The sequence below is a fragment of the Triticum aestivum genome, chromosome 2B, assembly GCF_018294505.1.
Source record: "Triticum aestivum cultivar Chinese Spring chromosome 2B, IWGSC CS RefSeq v2.1, whole genome shotgun sequence".
Lineage (NCBI taxonomy): Eukaryota > Viridiplantae > Streptophyta > Magnoliopsida > Poales > Poaceae > Triticum > Triticum aestivum.
This window is the reverse complement of record NC_057798.1, coordinates 203,279,143-203,294,615: the sequence shown is the minus strand read 5'-3', so window position 1 is coordinate 203,294,615 and position 15,473 is coordinate 203,279,143. Positions and strand designations below refer to the sequence as shown.

The 15,473-nt window shown below is 45.6% G+C and overlaps 2 protein-coding genes across 2 annotated transcripts; both read left to right on the top strand.

Annotated features, from left to right (window-relative positions):
* The first annotated feature begins 11,872 nt into the window (after window positions 1-11,872).
* Window positions 11,873-13,222, top strand: LOC123041063 (uncharacterized). The gene is made up of 4 exons (XM_044463764.1): window positions 11,873-11,934; window positions 12,267-12,316; window positions 12,458-12,715; window positions 12,798-13,222. The coding sequence occupies exons 1-4, from the start codon at window positions 11,928-11,930 to the stop codon at window positions 12,879-12,881; spliced, it is 399 nt and encodes a 132-aa protein (XP_044319699.1). The 5' UTR covers window positions 11,873-11,927; the 3' UTR covers window positions 12,882-13,222.
* A 711-nt stretch (window positions 13,223-13,933) lies between these two features.
* On the top strand, window positions 13,934-15,267 carry LOC123039165 (uncharacterized). The gene is made up of 3 exons (XM_044462437.1): window positions 13,934-14,120; window positions 14,570-14,871; window positions 14,958-15,267. The coding sequence occupies exons 1-3, from the start codon at window positions 13,934-13,936 to the stop codon at window positions 14,970-14,972; spliced, it is 504 nt and encodes a 167-aa protein (XP_044318372.1). The 3' UTR covers window positions 14,973-15,267.
* The last annotated feature ends 206 nt before the right edge of the window (window positions 15,268-15,473 follow it).

Here is a 15,473-nt window from a genome sequence, read left to right as displayed (position 1 = left end):
AGCCACGGGGCCACGCTGGCAAGTGGAGGCGTATTCACTTCCTCCCGCGTCCACGCAGCGAAGGCGTACTCCGGCTGGGCGCCATCGGCGTCGCCCTGTCGTCTGCGTGGCCGAGCCACTGGGCCGGCCCACTGCTAAACTGCGCCCAGTGCGCTGGATAAGGGTAAAACCCTTTCCTTTTCCTTTTCTTTTCTGTAAATTTGTAAAATCCACAAATAAGTCAAATATACTCCAAATTTGATGATTCAAATTTTCAGAGACTCCATAAATCAGGTCCTATTTAATAGACCACAGTGGACATTTTTGTTGTCCTTGGTTTTCACTGAACCTTTTAAAAAGGACATTTATCCACATAAGTCCACTTCAAAAATCCATATTATATTCATTTCAACTCCAAATCTAGTGAAACCAATTCCTTTATGTTTCTAAAATCATGCCTGAATTAATGGGTACTTTTACTCATTTTTATAAAATGGCATTCTATGGACAACTTGTGGACCCATCAAATCCATTGATTCCATCATATTGAAATGTTTAGAAATATCCATTGATCCACTTCCAATTAAATCACCTTGGTCATTCCTCATATGACCAGAGGTATCCTAGAAAAGTCCAACTCACATTTTTAGAGCACTTTTCTTTTGCCTTGTTGTGTTGCTTATTGTGTTGTTTCCGACGTTAGTTGACGAGGTAGACGGAGTACTTGGAGAAGGACCAGAAGATTTCAAGACTCTGATGAACCAGACAAGCAGCCCTTTGACCATGTTTATGAAACCCCTTTTTATGCATGTCATATAGCACCATGTTGTTGTTGCAATGGAGTCATGATAAGGTGGTACCCACTTTGATGGTTGCCACCATTAATTCCTCTTTGATACTTGCATTGTGCATGACCCTACCTTCTTATGAGGGTTATAACAGTGGGTGTAGATAGGATGCTAAAGTAGTGCTACGCAAAAAGGGACGGGATTATGCATGGTGATGGAGACAAAGTATTTTCAAAAGACTTTTCGAAAACCCCGTCGGGTGCCACTTATGCCCGAGGGAGATGATGAGTTGGGTAACCACTTGATGACGAAGTGGTGTACCGAGGCAAGTGTGTGTGTTGTTTTCAAAAACGGATTAGATTTAAGATTTGATGACTGTCCCAACCTTACATGCGCAACCACTCTACCCTTATATGGGAAAGGGCATTATTGATTACCTAGGCCGATACTAGCTTGGAGCCCACATTACTAGTGACGGGGGAGAGTTGGTGCTCTCTCTCGGGACGGGGTCGTGCCAGGTAGGGCGGCCATGACTGTTTTCACAAGGCACCGAACACACCGTTGGTACCCCGTGCTTGTGGTATGTGATGAATATGGGAGCGAGGCTCCACAACTTTATGATGTGAAATGTTAGGCACGGGGGTTACTACCAATCGAGTGGACTCCATGTTAGTGTCGTCTAGGGAAAGGTAGTGATCGGGTGCTTACCCCGGATACTTGAGGTATCGCGGGTCGTGGATGACACGGAAGTTCCCCGGATCTTGTGGGTACAGTGTGCAACCTCTGCAGAGTGTAAAACTATTCGAATAGCCGTGTCCACGGTCAAGGACAGTTGGGCGGTGCTGCTTAAACTATGTCCAGAGTTTACAAACCAGTGTGTGTGTTTGGGTAACCACTTGGGTCAAGTCAAAGGACTTGACATGATTGAGTTGGGTTGGTGCCCACTCTATTTATGTTGATATCTGTAACCTATCCTCATGGTTACTTGAATCCTCTTGATGCATGTTTTACAAGTTGTTGAACATGTCATTGCACTAAAAACTAGCTTTCTGCAAAAATTTACCTATATCATGCATTGTGGTATCTTGAACCAAAACATGGGTTGCTTGCGAGTACATTCAAAGTACTCATTGGCTTGCCACTGGTTATTTTATTGACCAGGCATAGAAGAACACGATATGATGAAGAATACTTTGATGGCGAACATGCGAGCTAGGACGCTTCCCAGTCAGAATGCCTGTAGGGTTAAGGCAGATGGCATGGGTCCAAGTTGTTATTGAAGATTTCTGCTGCGATGATACACGAAGACTTGACCATAATGGTCCTACTTGTGTAAATCGGTATGCATGGATGTAAGACTCTTGTTATTCAGCTTCTGTGTGTTCAGTGAGCATTGATCTCTGGGATCACTGTACACGTGCATTCGGTGATCTCGACTTATGAGTCGGGGTCCCCACATATTATTATTGTAAGATTGATTTCCATAGGAATTACCATAATTATTAGAGGAATTACAAGGAAAAGGCCTATGATTAAAATTACCTCTATAAGCATTGTTGTTGAAATTATTGTGAGAAATAAAATTCACATCTATGGCAACACTATTTTTCTCAATCAAAGTAGACAAAGGCATATCATTAAAATCAATAGGAGCACTTTTACTAGAAACCAATTTCATAAGAGCATCAACTTTTTCACTCAAAGAAGAAATCTCTTCAACCGAATTAGCTTTTTTACTAGTAGGAGCCCTTTCGGTATGCCATTTTCTAAATAATTTTCCATGATATTATCAAGAAATTTGGTGTCTTCACCCAAGGTAATTTCCATAAAAGACCACCCACGGAGGAGTTTAAAAGATTACGAGACACAAAATTCAACCCCACATAAATTTTTTGTATGATCATCCAAAGATTTAACCCATGAGTTGGGAAATTCCCTAGCATCATTTTCATCCTTTCCCAAGATTGTGCAACATGATCATGTTCAAGTTGCTTGAAATTCATGATCTAGGTTCTAAGGGAAATAATTTTTGCGGGAGGAAAATACTTAGTGGTAAAAGCATCTTTGCACTTATTCCAAGAATCGATACTATTGCGAGGCAAAGAAGAGAACCAATTTTTTGCAGAATCACGCAAAGAAAATGGAAATAATTTCATCTTGACTACATCATTGTCCACATCTGTTTGCTTTTGCATATCGCATAATTCCACGAAGGTATTAAGATGGGACGCGACATCCTCATTAGGAGTACCGGAAAATTGGTTTTCATAACAAGATTCAGCAAAGCAGTATTAATATCACAAGTCTTCACACTAGTGGCGGGAGGAGCAAGCGGAGTGCCAATAAAATCATTGTTGTTGGTATTTGAGAAGCCACATAGTTTGGTGTTCTCTTGAGTCATGATGACCACACAACAAGATTGCATTCAAAAATAGATCCAGCAAGAAAACGGCGAACGGAAAAAGAGAGGCGAATAAAACGACAATTTTTGTGAAGTTTGGGAGAGAAAAACGAGAGGAAAATGGAAAATAATGTAAATTTCAAGGCGATGAGATTTGTGATTAGGAACATGGTTATGTTGAAGATCCTCCCCGGCAACGGCACCAGAAACTCCTTTTGATGTCGCTTGAAGCTACGTCAGTATTTCCCCAAAGAGGAAGGGATGATGCAGCACAACGGCGGTAGGTATTTCCCTCAGATATGAAACCAAGGTTATCGAAGCAGTAGTAGAACCAAGCAACACAACGTAAACAACCCCTGCACACAAATAACAAAACCTAGCAACCCAACATGTTAAAGGGGTTGTCAATCCCTTTCGGGGTATGGCGCCTCGAGATAGGCAAAGGACATCAGGTAAATTTGTAATAAATTGATAGATCGAATGCCAAATAAAATAAATAAGGATAAATTGCAGCAAGGTATTTTTGTATTTTTGTTTTAATAGATCTGAAAATAAATGCAAGAAAAAAGTAGATCGCAAGGAAAATATATGAGAAAGAAGACACGGGGGCAGTAGGTTTCACTAGTGGCTTCTCTCAAGAAAGATAGCAAACGGTCGGTGAACCAATTACTGTTGGGCAATTGATAGAACTTTGAATAATTATGACGATATCCATGCAATGCTCATTACATAGGCATCACGTCCAAGATTAGTAGACCGACTCCTGCCTGCATCTACTACTATTACTCCACATATCGACTGCTATCCAGCATGCATCTAGTGTATTAAGTTCATGGAAAAATAGAGTAATGCAATAAGAACGATGACATGATGTAGACAAGATACATTTATCTATTGCAGCATATATGGATCCCATCTTTTTATCCTTAGTAGCAACGATACATATGTGTCGGTTCCCTTTCTGTCACTGGGATGAAGCACCGTAAGATCGAACCCACTACCGGGCACCTCTTCCCATTGCAAGATAAATAGATCAAGTTGGCCAAACAAAACCCAAATATCGGAGAAGAAATACGAGGCTATAAGAGATCACGCATATAACAGATCAAAGAAACTCAAATAACTTTCATGGATATAAAAATATAGATCTGATCATAAACTCAAAGTTCATCGGATCCCAACAAACACACCGCCAAAAGACTTGCATCATATGGACTCCAAGAGACCATTGTATTCATAATCAAGAGAGAGAGAGAGAGAGGGGAGGCCATCTAGCTACTAACTAGGGACCCGAAAGTCTACAAAGAACTACTCATGCATCATCGGAGAGGGACCAATGGAAGTGGTGCACCCCTCCGTGATGGTGTCTAGATTGCATCCGGTGGTTCTGGCTCTGCGTCCGCTGGATGAATATTTCGTTGGCTCCCTTAGGGTTTCTGGAATCTTGGGGTATTTATAGAGCAAAGTGGTAGTCCGGGGGTACCCGAGGTGGGCACAACCCACCAGGGCGCGCCTGGGCCTCCTAGCATGCCCTGGTGGGTTGTCCCCCCCCCCCTCGGGACTCCCCTAGGTGCAACCAGGGCCCATCTTCTTCCTTTTGGTCCATCAAAAATAATCATAAATGGGCGTGGCATTTGGACTCCGTCTGATATTGATTTCCTGCGATGTAAAAAACATGCAGAAAACATCAACTGGCACTTGGCACTGTGTCAATAGGTTAGTACCAAAAAATGATATAAAATGATTATAAAACATCCAAGATTGATAATAAAACAGCATGGAATAATCAAAAATTATAGATACGTTGGAGACGTATCAGTGGCGCCATTTTCCTATTATATATAAGCATTGATTGGATAGAGTTAATTAAACATCAATATTTGTTCTAACACAATGCATTGATTCATTATCGGATAGCATTAATTCATTAATATAGGGTTTATGTCAATGTTAGGTAAACTACTAGCTAGGGAAACATCATACGGTTTATTTCAATGTTAATTAGGGAAACTACTAGGGGAAAACATCATAGGGTTTATTTCAATGTTAGGGAAACTACACTAGGGAAACATCTCATATACATCAATGACACTAGAGAAACTAACTACACTATAATTAGTAACAAATTAACAATGTCAATCCTAATACACTACAAACATCACAAGCCTACCTCTACAATTAACATTAACCTAAGCCTACCTCTACAATGTCATCAATCCTAATATACACTACAAACACACACACAATCCCAATATACACTACAAACAGACATATACACTATGTAGAGTGTGGGGCGCCGACAGAGTTGCAGGGGGCGGCCGGAATGGGGACGGTGGTGAAGTGGGGGAGCACCAGGGGATCGAGTGGGGAGGCAGCCGGAGTGGGGGCGACGATGGAGTGGGGGTGGCCAGATAGTGGGGCAGTAGGGGAGTGGGAGGCGGTCGGAGTGTGGGAAGTGGCAGCCAAAGTGGGGCAGAGGGGAGTGGCAAGGCGACGGGCGGTGAGAGAGGGAGAGGAGCAGCGGAGGGCGGCGACAGAGAGGCGGTGGCGAGAGCAGGAGGGCGACGAGAGAGGGGGTGGCGAAAGGAGGGAGGAGCAGCAAAGGGGATGAGCATTATGCGCGCCGGCGATGAGAGGACCTGTGGCGGTGGTGGCGGCGTGGCTACTGGGAGGAACCCTAACTACGGCGGCGTCGGGTGGAGGGGAGAGGACGATCAAAGTGAGAAGGTGCGGGGCCAGGGTTTTCACTTGGTGTAGTAGTAGCGCCGCGTACGGGCCAATGCTACTGCTACGTCCACTAGCTGTAGCGCCGGCGCTCAGCCCACGCTACAACTAAGGGGGCTAGCACTTTGGCCATGCAAACCACGTAACAGCAGCACAACCCATGCTAACCAACGCTGCTGCTACATAGTAGCAGTAGCGCGTTTTGTACCAGGCGCTACTGGTACATTCCAGTAGCATGGGGGCCCAAACAAGCGCTACTCGTAAACTTCTACGTATAAGCATTTTCATAGTAGTGAGTCACTCCAACCTAACATAGCTTTTTTGCAAGAGTGAACTGGCCGAACAAATACTTTGTTGCCATCGAGCACCACTGATCACCTCTTAAATAACCATGCTTTATCTTCGGTTGTCGGTTATGTTTCGACCATGTGATTTATGTTCGGTACCTGCTTCTGATTTCCTTCGGTAGTTTTTCTTTGTAGACTTGTATCTGTTCTGTTTATTCCACTGCTGTGGTCTTAGGGATTTGAAGTTCCTCGAAAGAAATTTTGAATCTCCGATTAACCCCCCTCTGACATACATATGTTCTTACAATTGGTATCTGTGATGCCCCCATTCAATCGTACATTAATCATACACGCAAACGTGTATGATCAAGATCAGGGACTCGCGGGAAGATATCACAACACAACTCTAAACACAAATAAAAGTCATAGAAGCTTCATATTACAAGCCAGGGGCCTCGAGGGCTCGAATGCATAAGCTCGGTACATAAGCGAGTCAGCAGAAGCAACAATATGTGAGTACAAAGATAAGTAAAACAAGGATGCCTTAAGAAGGCTAGCACAAAAGTAACAACGATTGAAGAGGCAAGGCCTCCTGTCTGGAACCTCCTAACTACTCCTACTCGTCGGTGATCTCCACATAGTAGTAGGCACCCTCGGGGTAGTAGTAGTAGTCGACGGTGGTGGCATCTGGCTCCTGGGCTCCACCATCTGATCGCAGCAACTAGGTATAGGGGAAAAGATGTAGCAAAGCAACTGTGAGTACTCATCCAAAGTACTCGCAAGACTTACATCAGATCTACTCTAAGTATGCATCAGTATCAAAGGAATGAGTTGTATCTGTGGACTGAACTGCAGAATGCTGGAAGAGAGGGGAAAGTCTAGCCTATCGAATACTAGCATCTTCAAGCATCTTGCAGAATTCAGAAGAGTACATAATAGCATATTAATTAACAAGCATGTTGTAGTATTAACACCCAGAGATCCTTCCCCGACTTCCTGCAAGAAAGCAATCCCGGAGCCAACATATCCATCACATGTCTCAAGTATCCATTTATAGTGGTTATAGATCAGGATACCACTCTGAGCGTCCGTTGCCGTGGACCTGGCTATTCGAATAGATAAACTTCCCTGTACGGGCACACCACATTACCCAACACGCTCGATCACTCTGGCCGGACACACTTTCCTAGGTCATGCCCGGCCTCGGAAGATCAACACGTTGTAGTCCTACCTAGGATCCACAGAGAGGTCCCCGTCGGTCTACATCCTAAGCGCTCCGGGGTCTTGGGCCCATCGCCAATTGGACTACTGGTCATTGTGCGCAGGGTGGATACCAGCGCCGCCTCAGATGGTTGGCGCGATCTGATCATGCCACAATGCTGAATTGATCATTTGACGGAGCTTTCGGCTAATACTATGACGCCGAGTGCCCACATATGTTCCCATGTGGTGGTTAGTGCGTATAGGCCAGTGGCCAACTCGGATCAAATACCCAAACCTGTTATTGCATTATTAAATGAAGTGACGGCTGTCGGGACAATTCTGGAGCTACCACCCCCTTTTGGGTGATACCGCTGAACAACCAGCCGCCGCCGTAACATCTCGCGGGTGCTCTCCGGGCCTGTCCGACTTTCACAGGTATCTCTCGCGGGTGCTCACTGGGCCCTCCCGACTTTAGCAAAGGTCTGAAGTAATTTCAAGGTAATCGTGTGTCCAAAACATCAAGGGGAAAACCCGAGGAATCACCCTTGACAAATTCCACTCGATGTAATCGTCAAGGTGAACTTAGGAGGAATCATCCTCGAGGGATTGCACGATAGAGTCGTACCAGGGGTGGTGAAGGAGGAATCACCCTCGAAGACCATGATCGATTAGCTACACCATAGAGTTATCATCAGGAGTGTGTTACGAGGTATCACCCTCGGCACTCGATAGTAGCTCTGTAGAGTCATACAACTAAAGGGGGGTGAAGTGATGTGTCGGGCTCTGGACGTCGATCACGTTGATCAAGTCAGCGGTCATCAAGACGAGGCAACTAGGACAAGGTGAGGGGTCACTAATAGATCACTAACCAACCTATACAAAGCAGTTTAGGTTAAACAGGTAAGGTATAACAACAGGTTACAAAAGCAGGCTATGCATCAGATAGGAACAATCAATTACAGTAGCAAAATCTAATGCAAGCATGAGAGAGAATGATCTGGGTGATATCGGAATGATCAAGGGGGTTTGCTTGCCTGGAAGCTCTGCTAAAAGGGGAGGAGGGTTGTCGGCGATGTAGTCAATCACAGTGGCATCAGCAGCGGTCTCGGGGTCTACCAAAGAAGAAGAGGGGAAGAAATAGTAAATACAAGCAAACAGATGCATGACATGACCACAGGCAGAGCTAGGGGTGTTCTAACACAGTGTTACACGATACCGGCGAAGGGGGAGAACATTCGGGAATGTTTTCCCGAAGTTTGGTATTTTCGGACAGATGAAACGGAGGGGGGCGGTTCCATGCTCGCTATGCTAGGGACGTGTGACAGACAAACGGGGGTGTATTCGGATCCGTCATATTTTTCTGAGCAACTTCCATGTATAAATTTTTTTCATCCGAGTTACGGATTATTTTCTATGAATTTCTAAAGTTTTAGCAATTTTTTGAAATAATTATTAATTCGAAAATAAAGATTAAAGGCTAGGTGCACCCAGCTCTCTGTACACAACAGTGTACATGGAGAATGACATGTGGGTCCAGGGGGTCCCAGTTGACCAGTCAAACACGAGGTGCCCCCCCTGTCATACACTGATCTGATTAACTAGTTAGGTAATTAGATTAGGCAAGTAATTGGTTTAAATAAAGAAAATTAACTAAGTTAATTAATTGATTGATTATAATTTATTTATTTTTAATTCTTCTTTTTTTAAAGCCAGGGCGCTAAGGCCCGCTGGCAGTGGCACAAGGCCAGCGGGGCGGGGCGGGTTAATGGGCGGGCGCCCGTGGAGGCCGTAGCCAAGCGCGACAGGGCGCCGGTGGCCATGGCGGGGCTCACCGCCCAGCCGTTTCCGTCTACGGAAGCCGGCGGGGCGGGGCGCGTTGGGTATCGGACGGAGAGGCGGCTTCGACCTGCTCATTCAAAGTTTACTTGCAACCGAAGAATGATCTCTCACAAGGCCAAGGCTTACATTGGGAAGGAAATGGACTACGAAGAAGAAGTTTTCGACTCTGAAGAAGAAGAAGAATCCGAAGAAGAACCAGTCTTAGGCATACCATCGGTCTTCTATGACTATTTCATTTGTCGGTGCGACCTCCCTCCCTCTGTGTGTGTGTGTGTGTCTTTGCGTTGGTTGTGTGCATACTAATTATGCAGAAGCTAGGTGTGTACTCATTATGATTGCATCTGTTGATGATATGTTATGCGTTACTAAAAAGCGCCTTTGTTAAAAAAAGGCTATTAAGGATTTCAGTGAGATCGTGCATCGGTTGGCTTGACGAGACTGAGACTTTTTAGGAATCTTTGTGGAAATAATGTGTGAGCCAACATTGCTACAAACCTTCTCAACTCTCTCGGGATGCTACCTCACATGCCAACATGGCAAATATCACTATGTTGGGGGTGATTTGGACCGTGAGAACCCCCTCCACCCCCAGTGAAGCTAGTGTCGCTTGGTTGATCATCCACAATAGAGTTTGGATGACCGATAAATTTCACCTTAGGGCGTGCCTAATTGCGGATTGTGCCCTCTTTGAAATCAAGTTCAATAAAAGTCGGCCCACCTTCATTTTCAATGTCACTACACGATTTCGGTTTGGAATGTGATGAGGGCATCGATTGGCCTTGACGGCATCATGACGAGTGAGTGGTCGAGCATGGGCACGGTGAAAGTTTGGTGGATCGGCATTGCCCTTGAAAGATCTCCAAATCGGAAAGCAATGACCTCCCTCATGATGCGTCTTTCCCACGAAGCATGGAAAGAGCAAAATGCTAGGGTCTTTTGGAAGACCGCTACCCCAACTATGATCATTCTTGAGAAAATCAAAGAGGAAGCGAAGTTGTGGGTGGTTCAGGTGCTAGGGGCTTGGGTGATGTATTGTTTCACGACTAATTGTTTTGTTTCGCCACTTTGTGGCTTTCGTCATATACCTCTTACTTCTCCTTAAATAATGAAATGGCAAATCTTTTGCCTCATTTGGAAAAGAAAATAGTGTAGCCACACGATTACCTTAGTACTTGTTGGAGTAAACTGTACATGCGCGACGACATTGACCCAAATTGAAACTATCTTTTTCTACAGGTTGTTTTATCTAATTATTATGTCGGTGAAATTTTGAGTTTGTACCTTCTGATCTTTGAATTATTGTCCTCTCTTTTTTCATCCTTTTTTAAGCAGAACGAAGTATTTTAAGATCATACATAATACAATGCAAAATATCTAAGAAGGTGCTTAGTAAAATAAACCAATATTCTTCTTAAATTTGGTGGTTGTTTCTATAGCAGCGGCGAGATCATCTTTGCATCATGTCGCTTCTTGACATCATGCTCAAGTGCACTTGAAGCGGAGATGCATGCATGCATGGAAGGGATTGACCTTGCCTTGGAGTGGAGTAACTTGCCGTTCATCATAGAGACGGACAGTCTCGTTGTAGCAAACATGCTGAAGGAAGAAGAACAAAACAGATCGCCTGTTATTGCACTAGTAGGTGAGGCAAAACGGCTTCTAGCTCTAGGGCGTGAGCACGTCATATCTCATGTACGTAGAAGTCAAAACGTTGTTAGCCACACCCTAGCCCAATTGGGACGTTCTACACCTAAAACGGCTGTTTGGCTGCGCCATGGACCAGTTGAGATTGGCACACTTTGCCAACTGGATTGTAGTAACCCTCCTTGATTAATATACTTTCCTTTTATTCGCAAAAAAAAATATATAACACAACGCTTTAACAATAAATCAGTGATTTAGAAAATTAGGTTTTATTTTTCTAGGCGCATTTTTTTGCGGGGGTTCTAGGCGCATTGCATTGCATTATACGTGGGCTAAAAGGGCTCCGTAGGACCTCCGGAAGAATCATTTGTATCCGTCTTGTGAGGCATTTTAAGGGTGAGCCCAGGCAAGATTAGCTAAATTTTCTTTGACCTCTAATTGGTTGGAGGAGCCTTTAAATAAAATTGTAATGATCCTCACAAACGATATACTACTTGTCACAAATGAATAAAGTTGGGTTTTTTCTCAATAAAAAAGGTGAGCCCAGATATTGCACCCCGATACTGACGCCTTTGCGTTGCCCTGAGGTTTCGCGCCAAGGACGACGATACATACTCTCGTTTGTTCCTGTCGCATGTACAATTTTTTTCAAACTAATTCAAAATCAGTGTGTTGTTTCGTGGTACGTTAAAGTGAACAACCGATGGTATTCTGGTGTACCAGGAAGCGGGATATTCATCTGCGTCTTAGAAAAGCAAAATCAGCCCTCAATTTTACCGCCCCGTAAAAAAAGTAGAGATAAGAAAAACAAGAACACCTACAAGTACGATCTCTGAAACGAAGAAACTGAATTCTGAGAAAGCACTGTCTCCTACTGCCCCCGACAGAAAATATTGCCAACCTTGACCGATGTGGAGACCAAGCCACGACCGTGTACCTCCTCCTCCTTCTCACCTCTACGCTGCATATAACTAGACGCCAAATCCATGGCAGTTCTTCCATATAGCTCCATCAGTGTCTCCAAAACTCTCCGTGGTCAGGGAAAAGAGTGGTGCTAGCGAGATGCCTGGTATGCATCCTCCTAATTAGTCAGTGTCGGGCTTTGCTGTTGATAGTTTGCTGGGCATATTATTTTGGTGAAAATTTGTGCCAAAGGTTTTTGATTTCCCGATGAATGTTCTTGCATTTTCTTTTTCTCCGTCTTCCTCTTGCCGGAGCACATTGTCTTTCTTGGAGGTAATTTGGCTCTGGGTAGAGTTTCAAAAGATTAATTGGAGTTTTCCTGGCGTTATTTGTTCAACTAGTCACTCACTACTGGCAAGTGCCACCTTATGATCTTGCTCTGCCACTTCCTCTTGTTACCAAGATCTGATCTTCTTGTTTCTTCTCTGAACTTTGAAGGCCGCGGTCTGCTTGGTGCCGATGGAGCTGCAGGAGCGAGGAAGAACAAGGTAAATTAAAAATAAAAACTCCTACATGCACATCCACCATCGATCTCGAGTTCCTCTGCATGCACTTATTTCTCCCGAGTCCCGACGTGTTCTTGCGTTCGTTCGGTTTCTCTGTCTGACTCTGCGCGCTCTCCTATCCAGATGGTCAAGATCGCTGTGACAGCTCTGGCCATGGTGCTGCTGCTCACGGCGGCGGCTGTTTCCACGGCGCCCGACGGCCGTGGCCGGCTCCGCGCCTTCTTCATGATGATCTGCGTGCTCTCCCAGATCAACCTGGGCCGCCTTCTGGCGAGGGAGGCTGTTCGGGCGCGGACGACGGCGGCCCGGCGGTGCTACGCGGTGAGCGCCGTCGCGTGCTGCCTGGAGCTCGCGCTCAAGCTGTACATGATCCTGGTGCTGGTGAGTCTTTGTGCTGCGTCCGTCTCCGGCTGTTCTTTCTCAAGTTTCAGTCTGATTAACTTGCACTCGCCGTTTCTGTCAGTGCCCGGCGGGGGTGGAGGATGGTGTTCACTGTTTAGGTACGCCGCGCTCGGGTGGATGTGCCTGCCAAAGGATCGAAGATTGATCATTTCTTAGTCTGGAGATGTGCCGTTTTGTGTAGTTCCTACTCTGCTAAGCTAGTACAAGTTTGGAAGGGGCCTGTCTTAAGGTGTTTTAGTTTCAATTTGCCACAGCAGCTTTGGTGTGGCTGTAGTCTGGATTTGAATTTGTTTAGTTGAAGCCAGTGAGGCTATTCCGTGAGCAACATTTCTTATTCTTGACGCGGCAGTAGTTTGCAACCACATCTTCAAGTGCGCGTAGGTCGTTTCACTGTGCAATCAACCTGATCTTTTCTTTAACCACTTTGTATCAGTTCCTTTAGACTGTAACCTGTACTCTCTGGTTGTATCGTTAAACCCCAGTGAATCTTCTCTTCCGCCGCACTTGATTTTCTTCCGTGCAATCCCAACGCTTTTACTCTGGAGTTACCATACCAAACCAATTCTGCTTCCCTAACAAAACAGTAAAAAAATTGAATGCAAGTAAAAGTAAACCATTTGGACTTGCTCCATTCAGAAAAGAAAAGGAGAAAAAGGAGATGGTTCAGAAAGGAAAACTGGAAACTGGAAAAGCTGGGTTGATCCTGCCCTCCTGCCACGGAGACAGACAGAGCATCTCGACGACTTGACCACCCCTGACCCCTCCTCCGCTTGCTGGCGCCTGGCTACATAGGCAGCAGCTACACGATTTGCCTCTCCAGCGCCAAGCCAAGGTTTCCGCTACCCGATAATTCGACGCTATAAATTTCAGAAATAATTTCCCTGCCACCGGCGGTTTCGCACCAAGGGGGGCGATACTCTCTTTCGGTCCTATCGTCTGTTCAAACCATTTCAAATCAGTGTGTCTGTTTCGTGGACGTTAAAGTGAACCAATGTCGTTTGTGAGGAAGTGCGGATCGTCATGTGTGATTTGGAAAAAGCAAAACCAGGTGATGAAACGAGAAAAGAAAGAGGTGGCAATTGAGCTCTGAAATGACGAAATGGAAACCTGAAAAGGCTGCTCTGCTGCTCCCCCCCCCCCCCCCCCCCCCCCCCCCGACTGAAAATGCAGCTACCTGTCCGTATACCATCTTGACCAATGTGGAGACCAAGCCACGACCGCGTGCCTCCTGCTCACCGCGTATGCTGCATATATTGTAGGCGCCAACCCCACGGCAATTTCGTTCCAGAGAGCTCCATCGCTGTTTCGTCGAGAGCCCCGCCAATATCTCCAAAGAGAAAGCTCTCCGTGGTCAGGGAAAAGAGTGGTGCTAGAGAGATGGATGGTATGCAAGCATCTATGATCCATCCCTCTTGATTAATCGTCCTTTTTTTTTTCCTGTTGGTAGTTTGTTCTGGTGGAAATATGTGCTCAAGATCTCCGGATGAATGTTCTTTCTTGGTTTCTGTTTCTCCGTCTTCCTCGCGGCAGAGCAATCTTGTTTCCTTTTTGGTGATCTTCCGCGTTCGGAATCTTCGGATAAGTTGAAAACTTGTCGCATTCCCGCTGATTTTCCATGGCAAAGGTTCAATTGGGGTTTCTAGGTCTTTTTTTGTCCGGCTAGTGGCAACTCGCGAAGTTTCGCCTTGACGATCTCGCTCTGCTATTTCCCTGTCATGCCACCAAGATTTGCTCATCTTCTTGTTTCTTGTTTCCTGATGATCTCGCTCTGCTATTTCCCTGTCATGTCACCAAGATTTGCTCATCTTCTTGTTTCTTATGTCAACTTTGAAGCCCGCAATCTGCAGACCGTGATCCTCAAGATAGCAGTGCCCGTGATGGCCATGGTGCTGCTGCTCACGGTGTCGACTGTCTCCATGACGCCGGACGACTGTGCCTGCGCCTGCCTCCGCGCCTGCTTCTTCGACAGCAACTACTGCCTGATGATCTGCGTGCTCTCCCAGATCAACCTGGGCCGTCTTCTGGCGAGGGAGGCCGCTCTGTCGCCGACGCTGGCGGATCGGCGCTACTACGCGGTGGGCGCCGTCGCGTGCTTCGTGGAGGTAGCGCTCAAGCTGTACGTGATCCTGGTTCCGGTGAGTCTTTGCGCTGTGTCCGTCTGTTCTATTCATTCTCAAGTTTCGGCTTGATTTGGGCGCGCTAATGAACGCGTTTTCGTCAGTGCCCCTCGGCTTAGCTTCGTCGCGCGCGTGTGGATGTGCCTGCCCAAGGATCGAAGATGGATAGTTTTTGGAGTCTGAAGATGCGCCGTTTTGTTCAGTTATTACTATTAGTACTACTCTGCTAAGTTTTACAAGTTTGGAAGGGCCTGTCGTATGGTGTTTTAGTTTCAATTTGGGTACAAGACTATCTTAGAACTACTGTAGCATTTTGTTATTGTCTTCTTCCATTTGGGTTTATAAGGTCTGTTGTAGCATCAGCTTTGGGGTGCGCCTTCTAGGCTGTAGCCAATGTAATATGAAGTTGTTTAGCTGAAGCCTTGAAGGTTGCAACGTGTTATGTGAGCAGCACTTCTCATTCTTGACGAGGTAGACTAGTAATTTGCAGCCAGTTCTTGCTCTTCATGTGCTGGTAGGCCGCTGGTTGAGCAATCGGCAATCTTCTTTGAAAGGAAAGATGTGCAGTCGATTTTTTTTCCTTGAGGCTTGCCCCCCACATGGATGCACTCGTCTCCAAA